Consider the following 16,113-nt stretch of genomic DNA (forward strand, 5'->3'; position numbering starts at 1 on the left):
GGAGCAACTGCACTGATGTGTTTATAGGGTTGTGTCAGTAGCTATGCGCTCTGTATTTCATAGCATTTCAGTGAGATGCCACGTGCCAAATCAAACCTTCCTCCACACGCTGTTTGGCCTCTCTGCCCTGGATGCCAACTTTAGAACAAGTGCAGCTTTAGGAACTGAAATGACTGTGGCCTAAAACTGCCACCTGGAAATTGGGAAGGCTCTTTGGCACATGCTGTTTCTTTTCGTTGTATATTCTTCATCTCTCTGCTATCTCATCCTTCAGGTCTCAGCTTATATATCTCCTGCTTAGAGAAGCTTTGCTGATCACCAAGTTCTTCTTCTTATTTATTTTATTTTTTTTTATTTTGAGGAATATTAGCCCTGAGCTAACATTTGCTGTCAATCTCCCTCTTTTTGCCGAGGAAGACTGGCCCTGAGCTAACATCCATGCCCATCTTCCTCTACTTTACAAGTGGGACGCCTGCCACAGCATGGCTTGCCAAGCAGTGCCATGTCCACACCCAGGATCCAAACCGGCAAACCCCGGGCGGCCGAGAAGTGGAACGTGCGAACTTAACTGCTGCGCCACCGGGCCAGCCCCACCAGGTTCTTCTTATAGTCAGAATTTTGCAGGTTTGTAATAATTCACTCAATTTTATTTATCATCATTGTTTAATACCTGTCCTTCTCACCAAATTGTATGAGGTTCTTTTTTGTTCTAGAGAATGCCTGGCACATAGTAGGCATTTGATAAACATTGCTGACTAATTGGAAGTCCAGTGTCATCCTACCTGAAAAATTGCTGCCTTTTGGTTGATTCTCAAAAAAAAGAAGAGGCATATGGTGAAGGAGACAAAGAAATTGTCACAGATCTCTCATTTTCAAAGAGCTCCTTCACATTATAAAAGAGAAGGAAGCAAAGAAGAGAGACAATTCAAAGGAAAATGGGCAAAGGATACGAAAAGGCAATTCACAGAAGAAATTCAAATAGCCAACAAATATAGAAAAAGATGCTCCTCTAGACTAGTAATCATAGAAATGAAAATTAAAAAGAATATTTTATACCCTTTGATTGGCAACAATGTAAAAGATTGGTAAAATTCATTGTTAGAAAGGATTTAGGGAATAGGGTGCTCTTATATACTGTTGGTAGTTCAGAACTGTGCAACCTGTATGAAGGGCACTGGTAGTATTTTTAACATGGAAACTATGTCTACATTTTTTGTTTAATAGGGAACAATTGGAAACCACTTAACTTCATACAATAGGGAAATGGTTAAACAAATCTTAGTACATTCCTGCTACAGAATCCTTCAGCTATAGATATTAACATCCATGAAAATCTATGTAAATTTTTTTAAAAAGGAGATTGCAGAACAATATGTATAATATGATCCCAATTAAATAAAAATATATAAAAGTATATTCTCCACCTATTAAATAGTTGGTGTGAATATTATAATTATAAATAGTTCGTGTGAATTCTTTAAGACCTTTTCCCCTGAGGAAGTGAGAATGGGGGTTTTGCTTTTTACAATGAACACGTACTGCTATTTTTCAAAAGAACTTTACTGAAGTGCAGTTGACATAAACTGCACATATTTAAAGTGTCCAATTTGTTTTGACATTGTATGTATCTGTGAAACTATCACCACAACCAAGATAATATCACCCCCAACAGCTTTGTGTCTCTGCAATCCTTCCTTCCTGCCTCTTTCAAAAGCAATGCCTGTTCCCTAGCTACCACTGATCTACTTTCTATCACTACAGATTAGTTTGCGTTTTCTAGAATGTTATATAAATGAAATCATACAGTATGTACTGTTTTTCTCTGACTTCTTTCAGCATAATTATTTTGAATTCATTTATTTTGTTGGATGTGTCAATAGTTTGTTCTTTTTTATTGCTGAGTATTATTCCATTGTATGGATCTATCACAATTGGTTGATCCATTCACCTGTTGATGGACATTTGGATTATTTCCAGTGCTTGGCTATCACAAATAAAGATGCTATAAACATTCATGTATGAGTCTTTGTAAGGACATATGCTTTTTCTTCCCTTGGGTAAATAGCTAGCAGTGGAATGTCAAAAGATAGGTGTCTGTTTAGAATTTTAAGAAATTGCCAAGTTTTCAAAGTGGTTGTACCATTTTACATTCCCACCAGAGATGGGAGCATGGGGTTGAGGCACTAAATAAGTGGTCTCTTCATCATCATGAGGTGAGGTAGTGACAGCAACCATCAGCTCAATGTGTAGATTAAATCAGAGATTGCCCGGCTAAAATGCATCCAGTCCTTTTTAGTCAGATTCCTTTCAGAATCTGATTAAGGTCATAGTCCATGTGGAGTGTAGGACCACACACACACACGCACATGCACAAACGCCAGGTAGGAATCATTCACATGGGAAACGGCGATGGCCTGAACAAAAGCTGTGACACTTGGGATGGAAAGGGGAGGGCTGGAGTTCAAACATATTAAAAAGCTACAATTCTTGGGACTTGGTAAGAGGGAGAGAGAAGACGCTGCCCACGTTTTAGCGACTCGGTGATGGTACTGACAAGAAAGGGGAGGAGTAGGTCTGACGGGAGAAAAAAGAGGTCATTTCTGACTTGCTGCACGTGAGATGCCTGCGGGACACAAGGGCAAAGCCGTTTGGAAAGTGGTTGTAAATGTACCTTGTCTGGGTAGAGATCCAGACTTCCAACAACATATAGGTTGGGTGAAGTATCAGGAGCAGCTGTAATCACCAAGTGTGGTCTATAAATTCCGACCTTCGGAAGGAATCACTTCTACACCTCACAAGAAAACACCTGATCTGTTGCCTCGGTCTACACAACCGCTCCCAGAAGGTGCGCAACTGAGGTAAAATTTTGGACAAAACTCCGCCCGCCCCGAGTCTGCGCAGGCGTTCGGCGCATGCGCACTAGCCTCCCCGCAGCCGCACCCTCCTCTGGGCGTCGGGACTCCCTTCGTCTTACCGGCCCCGCCCAGGCGGCTGCCCGTGACCTGCCTGGGCGCAGGGAACGGCAAGCCAGAAGGGGCAACACGAGTTCAGTTCGCCATGGGGCTGTTTGGAAAAACGCAGGAGAAGCCGCCCAAAGAGCTGGTAAGGGCCACGGCGGCGGCACACGAGCGGGTGGATCTGCGAGGGGCGTAGTGGAGTTGCTAACCGACTGGATACTCCTTCCCCTCCAGCTGGCCAGCTACCGCTCGGCCCCCATTTCCGGGGCCTCCCACTTGACGAGGGGCCGGAGGAAGAGTCTCTAAGGAGACCGCTGTGGCGGAAGAGCCCCGGCCCCTCAGCAGTCCACCGGGGAGCCGAGGGCTGGAGGAACGGTCCCTCAACCTCGGCAGGGGCGCGGAGGCAGCGGCGGAATCCCGGCCCTGAAGCCCTCTCCCCTGCGCGCGTTGGTACGTCCCGCCCAGCGCGGCTCCGGGGCGCAGGCTCCGCCCCTCAGCCCGCCCGCGGACGGCCCGCGCCGTGCCCCTACCCCTGACCCTACCCGGAGCGCGGCCACCCGGGACTCCGCACGGCCGCGGGCAGGTCCGAGCACCTGCCGCTTCCCCGCGTCTCCCGCTGTGTTGAGACGGAGGCCCGGTTGCCTCTTTGCCCTGCCCTACCACATGGTGTGGGCCCCAGACACGTCAGTTGATAAGCAGGGACCTGACTCGGAAGAATGGTCCCGACGATAACTCTGGACCTGGCTTCGAGTTCTGGGTCTGCCTTTTAACTCACATGTCGGGGTAGTGTGTAGCGGTTAAGGGTGCCCTGCAGAGTCAGTCTGGCTGAGTTTGAGTCCTGGTTCCCCACATGGCCTTTGTGATCTAGGGAAAGTTCATCTCTGCCTTGGTCTTGTCTGTCAAGTAGGAATGATAATAGTATCAATTCAGAGTCACTGACGATGAAAGGATGTAAAGTTTTAGCTAGTAGTGCTGTTTAGGGTTAATTCTTTATATGTCGTACAACCTTGCTCCCCAAGTGAAGAAAAGCAGCATCAGTATCGCCTGGGAGCTTGTTAGAACTCGGGCCCTACCCATGACCTTTTGAATTAGCGTTTGAGTTCTGACAAGATCCGCAATGGTAAGTGTGCTCATTAAAGTTTGGGAGGTATTGCATTATACAACACTGAGTACAAGTTTATCCGTAATGGAAAAACCTCTAAAATCCTTCATTTAGTAAATGATCTTACCTATTCAGCTCTGGCAGGCATATTTTTATAACCACTATTAGGCATCATGAAGTTGCTGGCGCATAATGTGTGTTAATGTTGTTTATATTTGTTAACCATAGGTCCTAGAGCAGTAGGTACTCAATAAATACTCCTTCAGGCAACTTACTCAATTTTATTCCCTGGTAAAATAGAAATTGTGGAGCTTAAATGAGGTAAGAGTGTGTGACATTTATTTGCAAACTAGAGCATTTCTTTGTGAACTAGAGCGTTACACAGATGTGACATGTATGTATTCTAAGATGCTTATTACTGTAGGAGTGTATTTTTGGTGTTGTAGAAAGATTATTACCTTCCGTGTTTGGCTTTAGCCTTGCCAGTCATAAAAAAAGATTCTGGGAATACAGTCTCATCGCTATTTAAACTGATCTCTGGTATATGTATTACTTTTATAACACTTAGACTATTTTTAAATGATAAATATAATTGCTAAAAACATGATGTTGGTGGACTCTTCCAGTTCAGTGACCTACCTGGGAAAGTAAATTAACACCAGGAGATCACAGGGTTGATGCATGAGATTGGATTTTAAAATATGCCTGCCAGAGAGATGCTATAAAGTTGAAACAACCATGTAGCAAGCGAGATAAGCATTTCAAAGACAAGTTTGGATTGGGTACTACATATGTAGGGATAGGAGTTCAGAGATTGGAGTGATCACCCCCAGTGTGGTCAGAAATGATTTTGCCCTCCACAATCATGTTTTCCACACACCTCCTGCCTTGAATTGGTTGTTGGTAATTTAGCAGGAGTTTTAGTATTAGATTATTTAGCTGGTGCTGGAGATACGCTGCCTAAGATTTTCTTCAAGTTCTCCTTCACGGTTCTCTGAGCTGCCCTTTCGGTTCTGTTTATATCAAGTTCTAATTTGTCAGAAGAGTGTCTCTCTTTGCTTTAGGTTCAGCTTCTACCAGGCTCTCTTTATACCTCGTGATTTATGACCAAGGAAAGTGTTTTGTCACCTGCCACAGTTATTTAGCATTGAGTTTGTAATTCTAGAAAGTGCCAATAAAGCAGGGATGAGAAATTCTTTTTTCTCTGTAGAGCTCCTGACACCCAGATAAAGTATTGAGAGCCATATATGAATTAGAAGACAAGTAATAGACATCAGGCATTTTAGTTTTAGTTAGTTTGGCATTTCTTTTAAGAGGGAGAAGGAGAAAAATTAAATATTCAACTGTATAAAAGAAGTTAAGTAAAGGAAATTAAAAAAAGCAAGATAATGTTGGCAGAGAAGAGTTAAAGAAAGGAGAGAATTGGCTAGATGCTATACTTTCAACTGGGCATCTCTTGAGTTAGGATAAATTTATAGTAGGCCTTCCACTGGGGACTGGAGATGAGGCCATGTGGGTCCTGGGCTCAGCACAGGATAAGCAGGGGCCAGGTGCAGCAGTGCCACACCATCATGGTTATCATTTAGGCCATGGTGACAAGTCAAGCAAGTTAGATAGATTATGGGTGGTATTTCCCAGAGCTCTGGTGTGTTATTCAACACAGAGTGCTAAATAAATGTTGAGTTAGGAATGAACATCAGAATAAGATTTAAGTAAGGTTTAAAGTCGAGTAATCCTAAGGTGAGCAGTGTTTCAAGGGATGCTCCAGGGAAACATTATATATATTAGGAATCTTACAAAGTAAAGTCTTTGCCCCGAGGCACCTCAGACACTTTGAGGGAGACATCTTAGTGGTGAAACTTGTTTCATCTTGAAGTATCCTAGTTAGGACTAGATTGGGCCTGCTGAGTATGAGGGAGCCTTGTACTCCATTTAGAAACCTGTGACTGTCTTGGGATAGCAATCAAGAGAACATGAGCTTCTACTGCAAAGAGATCTTTCTCCTGGATTTGAGGTTCTGCTGGAAAATTGTGCTGTCCTTACACAGGGACTTCACTGATTTAACCTTTGAGGAGCCACTTTCCATGGCATCAGTTCTTAAATCATATGACTAACATAGCCTTAGACTGGGTCATGATTCATGGTTTGGGGATACTATCAGATAAGGGAAGAAAATGAGAAAGGAAGTTGGAGAAAAAGAGAAGGCTCCATTCGCTTAGCTCATACAGCAGACGTTTATTGAGAGATTTTGGTGTGCATTGGGTTGGACAGCAGGTTTACAAAAATAAGACGCTAGATGACAGCTTCAAAGAATACCAGGCTTACTGGGGTGAGACTGACATGTAAACACATACTTAGATTTTAGGGTAAATAAGAGCAGTGATATCAGTGTGTACAAGATCTGTGATGTTACAGTGGAGGGAGTGATTAATTGTTCAGAGTGGGGAAGAAGACCTGATGAGGGAGAGTATCTGGGTCTTGTCACAAGAAGCATTAGCCAGGTGGATGGGTTGGTATAGGATTAATAAAGGCAAGGCATTCCAAGAAAAGTCGACTGCATACGCAAGGTATGGAATTGTGGAACATAGGTTGGAGGAACCAGGAAAAAGTTCAGAGTGGTTGGAGGATGAAATATTATTATGTCTGAGTGTGTTGTAGGAGGAGTGACGGCAGTGGTAAGATGAAAAATTGCAGAGGTAGGTAGAGGGCAGATTGGCGAAGACCTGTGTGTTATGCCTGCTAAGCATGGGGAATGTTCAGAATAGTGGTTGGGAACAAGAATTGGAGGGGAGACTCTTAGGTCTGGAGGCCAGTTAGTGGCCCTGGTGAGAGATGATGTGAGTCTTAACTAAGAGTAAAAACAGGGATAGAGAGGATAGGATGAGTTTTAGAAATATTGAGGACGTATAGTCAGGATTTGCTGATCTCCTGGAAGTGGGATGAGAGTGCGAAGATGATTCTTAGGTTTCTGTTTAACCTCACCCCCAGTCAAACCAGTCATTCCCACTGAGTGTCAGTACTGTGAACTGAAATTAAGAAGATTCAGGAAAAGAGCAGATTTAATGGGATGGTGATGGTGGAGGGCAAGGAGCCACAGAGCTCAGTGTTAGAATTCAGGAGTTCAAGGAAGACTCTAGAGAGAGGGTTATCCTGGGAAAATACTTTTCTTTTCTTCTTTGTCTCCTCTGCAAAATTGTGTCTTGAGAGCAAGGATCATATTTGTCATATTTTTCTTTATCATCCACTAGGCCAGCATAGTGTTGAACTCCTTAATAAGAGTAAGGTGGCTGTCAGATATTTACTTGATGAGCAGAAGCAGAGATGGTGAGAGGAAATGCTTACACATTTGAAGTATCGCCTAATTGACCGTCTTATGTATATCCATCTGACAGTGATCAGAATCGGCAAATTTTTATCTAAGTTCACTTATATTTGTTGTTTTTGGCTAACTTCTAGTTTTATGTATGTTTTAAATCTTGAAGGATACATAAAATCCTGGTTTTCAGAGATTACCTTCAGGGAGAGGAGCTAGGTAGCTGAGGGTCAAAAGTGGGAGGGGAGCTTACTTTTCACTATATACCTGTTTTAGTCTCCTTGGGCTGCTATAACAAAATACTATAGATTGGTTGGCTTATACACAACAGAAATTTATTTCTCACAATTCTAGAGGCTGGGAAGTCCAAGATCAAGGCAGATTCGGTGTCTAGTGGGGACCCAATTCCTAATTCATAGACAGCCATCTTTTCACTGCATCCTCACATGGCAGAAGGGGAGAATCAAGCTTTCTGAGGTCTCTTTTTTTTTTTTTCCCTCTCTGAGGGAGATTTGCCCGGAGCTAACATCCGTTCCAGGATTCCTCTGTTTTTTAGTATGTGGGCCACTAGCACAGCGTGGCTGATAACAAAGTAGTGTGGGTCCACACCTGGGAACCAAACCTGGGCCACCAAAGTGGAGCCCACTGAACATAACCACTAGGCCACCGGGGCGGCCCTGAAGTCTCTTTTATAAGGGTACTAAACCCATTCGTGAGGGCTCTGCCCTCATGACCTAATCACTTCTCAAAGGTCCCACTTCCAAATACCATCACACTGGGGTTTGGGTTTGAACATAGGAACTTGAGGGGGGCACAAACATTCTGTCTATAGCAGTGTGATTTGTATATTCTAGCCTGAGACCTGAACCAGCCGTTTCTCTAAGGAACACTGATTTCTTTTAGTGGGAATGGTATTTAGAAAACAAAATTTAGGTGCTCATGGTACTGATTGCTACTGGAGTATTCTTGCTTCTAGGCCTTTTAATGGGACAGAACTAAGAAATACATGCTTTAAAAAATCATGAGGGTGATCAGAGACTAGGTTGTTTTGAACCACCCCTCCTGCTGAAAATAACTGGAAGAGCTAGATAAAAAGTATAACTGTTTGTAATCACTGAATGCTACCAAGGAAGTGAAGAATTGCAGAATCAAGATCCCAGAGAAGAGGGAAGTTCAATTACATGAGCCCAGTGGTTTGGGATTACCTTCCCTCCAAAGAGATCCTCTCATTCCTATGCAGTGGTTTTGAAACTCAGAAATTGAGTAGAGATTTTGACAGACCTGTGGTTAGGGGGTTCAATTATTGGAATCTCAAGGATAAGAGACTTGGGTAGATCCCCGGGGCTTTTGGTTCAGATTCTGAAAGGATACACTTTAGCAGTAACAGTGAGCTGGAAATAAACGGGCCTTCACAAAGACTGAAGTCCAGTTTCAAATCATCTCTATCCCCAGTTGGATTCGTTAAGCTTAATTATGTTTTTCAGAAGCAAATATAAGTCATCTCTGGAAGAAGATATCATTGAGAGACAAATTATCCTGCATATTTTCATATACATTGTTCAGAATTCAATAAAAAAGGAAAAGAAGACATTGATTCATAGGAAATCTTTATATATTCTGGATACAAGTCTTTATATATTCTGGATACAAGTCTTTATATATTCTGGGTATGAAGTATTTATGAATGCTTTTTGTTACCATTTATATAGTTTCAAATATCTTCTCCCAATTTGTGCCCTTTCTCCTTCCTTTAAATGGTGTCTTATGATAAATAAAAATTCTCAATTTCCATATAAATAAATATCGCTTTTCCTTTCTGCTTATTGATTTTTGTGTCTTGTTTAAGAAATCCTTTCCTAATCTGAGATCATAAAGGTAACTTTTTAAGGGAACACAGTCTTGCATTCTGTATTTGTCTTCAGTCCACCTGGAATTACTTTTCACCGAAGGCTGGGAAAGAGATTCAGTTATTTTGTTTTTCATTTGGCTTACCATTTGTCTCCACACTGTTTATGGAAAATGCTCTCTTATTTTAGTTTCTTGTGCCTAGTTTGCTTGGCATCTAGTAGATAGCCTATAAATGAATCTGAATGAAGTATATACTTGATAGTATGAAACTCTCTGTAGATTCCTTATGGTTTTTACAGCATATTGTCTAATTTACAAATTGACTTTTCTTTGTACTGCACTCTTTATGTTCGTTTTCACTTATCACTTATAAACACTTCTTATTTATTACTAAAATCCTATTGGTACTAAATAAATGTTTGTTGAATTTCATTTTTATCTGTTTTCAATTTCTGGTTGTTTGTTGTGGTGATCTTTACAGTTTTGAGACTTGTTTCATACATTTTCTTGAACTCTTTGTCTTGGACTGTATGGTCCCCTAACAGAATGTTAGAATCACCTGGAGAGATTTTAAGTACTACATACCGTTTGGGCTCTACTCCAGCCCAATTAAATTGGTATTTTTTAAGCTGCACAATTTTTTTCTTTTTGGAACATTTTATGAAACTTTTCCTCTGTCATTTAGAAACGTGTATAGAAAGTTTCTGTAGATTTTTATTTACGTGTTAATCATGGCTGAAATTTTATGCCCTGTTTCACACCACATATTCCATGTAGTTAAATTCAACAGTTAGTTATTAAGCATCCGCTCTGTGCCGGACATTGTGCAAGGACTTAGTGGATAAGAAAATGTCTTTGACTTTCTGGAACGTACAATCTATAAGTAACTATGTGGTTTATAAAAGAGAGGAGGTACAGGGTTCTGTGTAATTGTACTGCAGGGGGGTTTAACTATCCGAGGGGTCAAGGAAGGCCTCACTGGAGTAACATTTAACCTGAGACTTGAATAAATTTAGCAAAAATATTCTTTAACTGTGTTCCTGACTATTGCTAACATTTGGCCATGCTGTTGTGGTGGCTCATATACAAAAAAAAAAAAGAGGAAGATTGGCAACAGCTGTTAGCTCAGGGTGAATCTTCCTCATCAAACAACAACAAAAAAAACCCAACTAGTTTACTTCAATTAATTGTGGGAAAAAATATGTTTGTTATATAGTCAGTTGAGTATATTTGTCTGGGTCTAATTCTAGGCGCTCTCTTCTATTCCATTGATCTATGTGTCTATTCTTTGGCCAATACTTTTTCTTGAAGACTGTAGCTTTATATTAAGTCTTGAAATTGGGTAGTGGGGAATCTTCCAGCATTGTTTTTCTTCACTGTTATGTGGGCTATTCTAGGGCATTTTCCTTGCCATATAAACCTTAGAATCAGTTTGTTGATAACTACAATATAGATTCTGGTGATTTTGATTGGAATTGCATTGAATCTACAGATCAAGTTGGGAAGAACTGATATCTTAATGTTCCATCTTCCAATCCATGAATATGGACTATCTCTCCATTTATTTATATCTTCTTTGATTTCTTTGGTCAACATTTTGTAGTTTTCCACATGTAGATCTTATACATAATTAGATTTATATCTGGGTGTTTTATTTTTTTGTTGGGTGCTATTGTAAGTTTTTTCTTTTAAATTTCAGATTCCAGTTGTTTATTACTGGTATGTTGGAAAGCAGTTAACTTTTGTATATTAACATTCTATCCTATGACCTTGCTGTACTTGCTTCTTAGTTCCAGGGGATTTTTTCATTTGTTTTTTGGGATTTTTTTTTTTTTTTTTTTTTTACGTAGAAAATCATGTCACTTGCAAAAAAGACAGTTTAATTGCTTTCTTCCCAATCTGTATATTTCCTTTTCTTGTCTTATTGTACTGGATATGGCTTCGTTACAATGTTGAATAGGAATAGAGATGATATCCTTGCCTTATTCCAAATCTTAGGGGGATAGCTTCTAATTTCTTACTATTAATTATGGTGTTAGCTGTAGTTTTGGCTATTTTTTGGCTTTTTTTTTTGTTTTTTTGAGGAAGATTAGCCCTGAGCTAACTACTGCCAATCCTCCTCTTTTTCCTGAGGAAGACTGGCCCTGGGCTAACATCTGTGCCCCTCTTCCTCTACTTTATACGTGGGATGCCCACCACAGCATGGCTTTTGCCAAGCGGTGCCATGTCCGCACCCGGGATCCAAACTGGCGAACCCTGGGCCGCCAAGAAGTGGAATGTGCGCACTTAACCGCTGCACCACTGGGCTGGCCCCTATTTTTGGGCAGATTTTTAAATTAAATTAAGGAAGTTTCCATTTATTCGGGTTTGCTCAGGGTTTTTATTGAGTCAGTATTGGACTTTGTCAAATGCTTTTTCTGTGTCAATTCATATGATTTTTTTATTTAGACTATTGATGTGGTGGAATTACAGTGATTGATTTTTGAGTGTTGAACCAGCCTTGCATACCTGGAATAAATCCCAGTTGGCCATGGTTTATAATTCTTTTTATATATTTTTGCATTTAATTTGCTAACATTTTGTTGAGGATGTTTTTGTGGGTGTGTGTGAAGAAGATTGGCCCTGAGCCAACATCTGTTGCTAATCTTTAATCTTTCTCTTTTTGCTTGAGGAAAATTGTCTCCGAGCTAACATCTGTGCCAGTCTTCCTCTATTTTATGTGGGATGCTGTCACGGCGTGACCTGATGAGCAGTGCTAGGTCCTCGCCCAGGATCCAAACCTGCAAATCCCGGGCCACCAAAGCAGAGTGCACAAATGTAACCACTACGCCACTGGGCTGGCCCCTTGTTGAGGATTTTTGCATCTATGTTCATGAGAGATATTGGTCTGTAGTTTTCCTTCTTTGTAATGTCTTTGTCTGGTTTTGGTATTAGAATAATGCTAGCCTGGAGCCCACCTGGTGACGCAGCAGTTAAGTGGCTCATGTTCGGCTTTGGCGGCCTGGGGGTTCACCGCTTTGGATCCTGGGTGCGGACGTGGCACCGCTTGGCAAGCCATGCTGTGGCAGGCATCCCACGTATAAAGTAGAGGAAGATGGGCATGGATGCTAGCTCAGGGCCAGTCTTCCTCAGCAAAAGGAGGGGGATTGGCAGCAGTTAGCTCAGGGCTTAATCTTCCTCAAAAAAAAAAAAAAGAAGAATGCTGGCCTCATAGAATGAAGTAAGTATTCCCTCTTATGTTTTCTGGAAGATTTTGTAGAGTTATCATTTCTTCCTTAAATGTTTGGTAGAATTCATCAGTGAAACCATCTGGGCCTGATGCTTTCTTTGTTGGAAGGTTGTTGGTTATTGATTCAATTGCTTTAATATTGGCCTATTCAGATAATCTGTTTCTCATTGTGTGAGTTTTAGTAGTCTTTCAACTACTTTGTCTATTTCATCTAAATTACCAAATTTGTGGGCATGGAGTTGTTCATCGTATTCCTTTATTATCTTTTTACTCTCCATGGGAACAATAGGGATGACCCCTCTTGCATTTCTGATATTGGTAATTTTGTCTTCTCTCTCTTTTCTTGGTTAGGCTAGCCAGAGGCTTATCAATTTTATTGATCTTTTTAAATAGCTAGATTTTGGCTTCATTGATTTTCTCTATTATTTTCCTTTTTCAGTTTCATTGATTTCTCTAATTTTTTTTATTATTATTTTTTTGCTTCCTTTAGGCTTAAATTGCTCCTCTTAAGTCTCTGTTTTCTAAGGTGGCATCTTAGATTATTGATTTTATATCTCTGTTCTAATATATGTATTTAATGCTGTAAAAATTAATTTCCCTCTAACCAATGCTTTTGCTGCACCCTACACATTTTGATAAGTTGTATTTTATTTTCACTTTTGTTTAATTCAAAGTACTTTTAAATTTCTCTCGAGACTTTTTCTTTGCCCCATGTGTTATTTAGACATGTGTTGTTTAATCTCCAGATACTTGGATTTTCAAGCTATCTTTCTGTTACTACTTTCTAGTTTCATTCCATTGTGGTCTCAGAACATACTTGGTATGATTTCTGTTCTATTAAATTTGTTAGGGTGTGTGTTATGGTCCAGAAAGTGGTCTGTCTTGAGGAATATTCCATGTGAGCTTGAGAAGTCTGTGTATTCTACTGTTGTTGGACAGAGTATTCTATAAATGTCACTTAGATCAACTTGATTGCTAGTGCTGTTCGGGTCAGCTGTATCTTTACTGATTTTTTTGCCTGGTCCATCTGTCAATTACCTAAAGAGAGGTGTTGAAGTCTCCAGCTATAATAGTGCATTTGTCCTTTTCCCCTTTCAATTCTATCAGTCTTTGCCTCATATATTTTGATGCTCTCTTATTAGGTGTATGCACATTAAGGATTATTACGTCTTTTTGTTGAATTATGTTTCGTTATGTAATGTTTATCTTTAGCTCTGATAAGTTTCCTTGTTTTGCTCTCTTTTTTCTTAATATAGCTACCTTCCCTTTCTTCCTTCCTCCCTCCCTCCCTTCCTTGTTTCTTTCTTTACTTCTTTCATTATCTTGAGGTAACATTCATGTGATGTAAAATGAACCGTTTTACCCTGAACAATTCACTGGCATTTGGCACATTCATAAAGTTGTGCAGCCACCGCCTTTATCTAGCTGCAAAACATTTTCATCGCTCCAAAATAGAACCCCGTACCTTCTAAGCAGTTACTGCCCGTTCTCTTCTCACCCCTGCACCTGGCAACTACCAATCTACTTTCCTATTCTAGATATTTCTTATAAATGGATCATACGATATATGGCCTTTTATGTCTGCCTTCTTTCATTTAATATGTTTTCAAGGTTCATCCATGATGTAGCTGGTACTTCTTTCCTTTTTATGGCTGAATAATCTATTGTATGTATGTATACCATAACTCGTTTATCTATTCACCCATTGATGGACATTTGAGTTGTTTTAACCTTTTATCTATTGTGAAAAGTGCTGCTATGAACATTCATGTACAAGTATTTGTTTGAGTACCTAGTTTCAGTTCTTATGGGTATATACCTAGGAGTAGAATTGTTGTATCATATGGTAATTCTTTATTTACCTTTTTGAAGAATTCCAAAACTGTTTTTCACAGTGGTTTCAGCATTTTACATTCCTGCCAGCAGTGTTCAAGCATTCCTATTTCTCTACATTCTTGCCAACACTTATTTTTCTGATTATAGCCAATTTTCGGATCATAGCCAATCTGCTGGGTGTGAAGTGATATCTTATGATTCTAGCCAATCTACTGGGTGCAAAGTGATGTCTCATTGTTATTATAGCCAATCTGCTGGATGTGAAGTTGTATCTCTGGTTTTAATTTCATATCCTTAATGACCAGTGAAGTTGAATATCTTTTCATGTGCTTGGTGGTCATTTGTATATCTCCTTTGGAGAAATGTCTGTGTATGTCCTTTTTTTTTGGTTTTTTCATTGGGCTGTCTTTTTGTTGTTGAGTTGTACAAGTTCTTTATATATTATGATAATAGACCCTTATCAGATATATGATTTGCAAATATTTTCTCCCCTTGTATAGGTTATCTTTTTACTTTCTTTCTTTCTTTTTTTTTTTTTTTTTTTGAGGAAGATTAGCCCTGAGCTAACTACTGCCAATCCTCCTCTTTTTGCTGAGGAAGACTGGCCCTGAGCTAACATCCATGCCCATCTTCCTCTACTTTATACGGGGGACACCTACCACAGCATGGCTTTTGCCAAGCGGTGCCATGTCCGCACCTGGGATCCGAACCGGCGAACCCCAGGCCACTGAGAAGTGGAACATGCAAACTTAACCACTGTGCCACCAAGCCAGCCCCTTTACTTTCTTGATAATATCTTTTGCTGCACAGAAGTATTTAATTTTGATGAAATTCAATATATGTATTTTTAAAAATATTTTGCTCATGCTTTCAGGACATTTCTAATTATTCATTGCCAAATCCAAGGTTATGAAGATTTATCCCTATATTTTCTTCTAAGAGTTTTATAGTTTTAGCTTCTATATTTAGCTTTTGATTCATGTAGAGTTAATTTTTATATATGGTTGAGATAGGAGTAGAGCTTGCTTTTGATAGTGTTTGCATGGTATATCTCATCATCTCTTTACTTTTTTTTTTTTAAAGATGTTATTTTTTTTCCTTTTTCTCCCCAAAGCCCCCCGGTACATAGTTGTATATTCTTCGTTGTGGGTCCTTCTAGTTGTGGCATGTGGACGCTGCCTCAGTGTGGTTTGATGAGCAGTGCCATGTCCACGCCCAGGATTCGAACCAACGAAACACTGGGCCGCCTGCAGCGGAGCACGCAAACTTAACCACTCAGCCACGGGGCCAGCCCCCCATCATCTCTTTACTTTTAACCCTGTCTTTATATTTAAACAAGTTTCTTGGCATTATATAGTTGGGTCTTGCTCTTTTTTGGTGGTGGGGGGTGGACAGGGAAGATTGGCCCTGAGCTGAGATCTGTGCCAATCTTCCTATATTTTTGTATGTGAGACGCCACCACAACATGGCTTGATTAGAGGTCTGTAAGTCCATACCCAGGATCTGAACCCACAAACCCCAGACCACCGAAACAGAGCATGCAAACCTAACTACTACACCACTGGGCCAGCCCTGGGTCTTGCTTTTTTAAAATTCCATTCTACACTCTGTCTTTTAATTGGTTTATTTAGACCATTCACATTTAAAATGGTTATTGATATAGCTGGATTACTATCTATGGTGTTGTAACTGTTGTCTATTTGTTACACTTGCTGTTTGTTTCTTTTTCCCATCCTTTTTTTAAAATTTATTTTTTATTTTTGCCTTGTCTGGTTTTAATTGAGCATTTTATATTTTTCATTTTATCTCATCTTTTAGCATGTCAAGT

General features: G+C 40.2%; 1 protein-coding gene across 1 annotated transcript in view; it reads left to right on the plus strand.

Moving 5' to 3' along the window:
• Positions 1-2,942: 2,942 nt before the first annotated feature.
• The window catches only part of CHMP3 (charged multivesicular body protein 3), a 74,346-nt gene continuing 61,175 nt past the window's right edge, over positions 2,943-16,113 (plus strand). Inside the window, exon 1 of the mRNA XM_046661009.1 lies at positions 2,943-3,102. Within this exon, the coding sequence (XP_046516965.1) occupies positions 3,058-3,102 (45 nt within the window). The 5' untranslated portion in view covers positions 2,943-3,057. The remainder of the gene's footprint in view (positions 3,103-16,113) is intronic.

This window comes from Equus quagga, chromosome 5 (genome assembly GCF_021613505.1).
Source record: "Equus quagga isolate Etosha38 chromosome 5, UCLA_HA_Equagga_1.0, whole genome shotgun sequence".
Classification (NCBI taxonomy): Eukaryota; Metazoa; Chordata; class Mammalia; order Perissodactyla; family Equidae; genus Equus; species Equus quagga.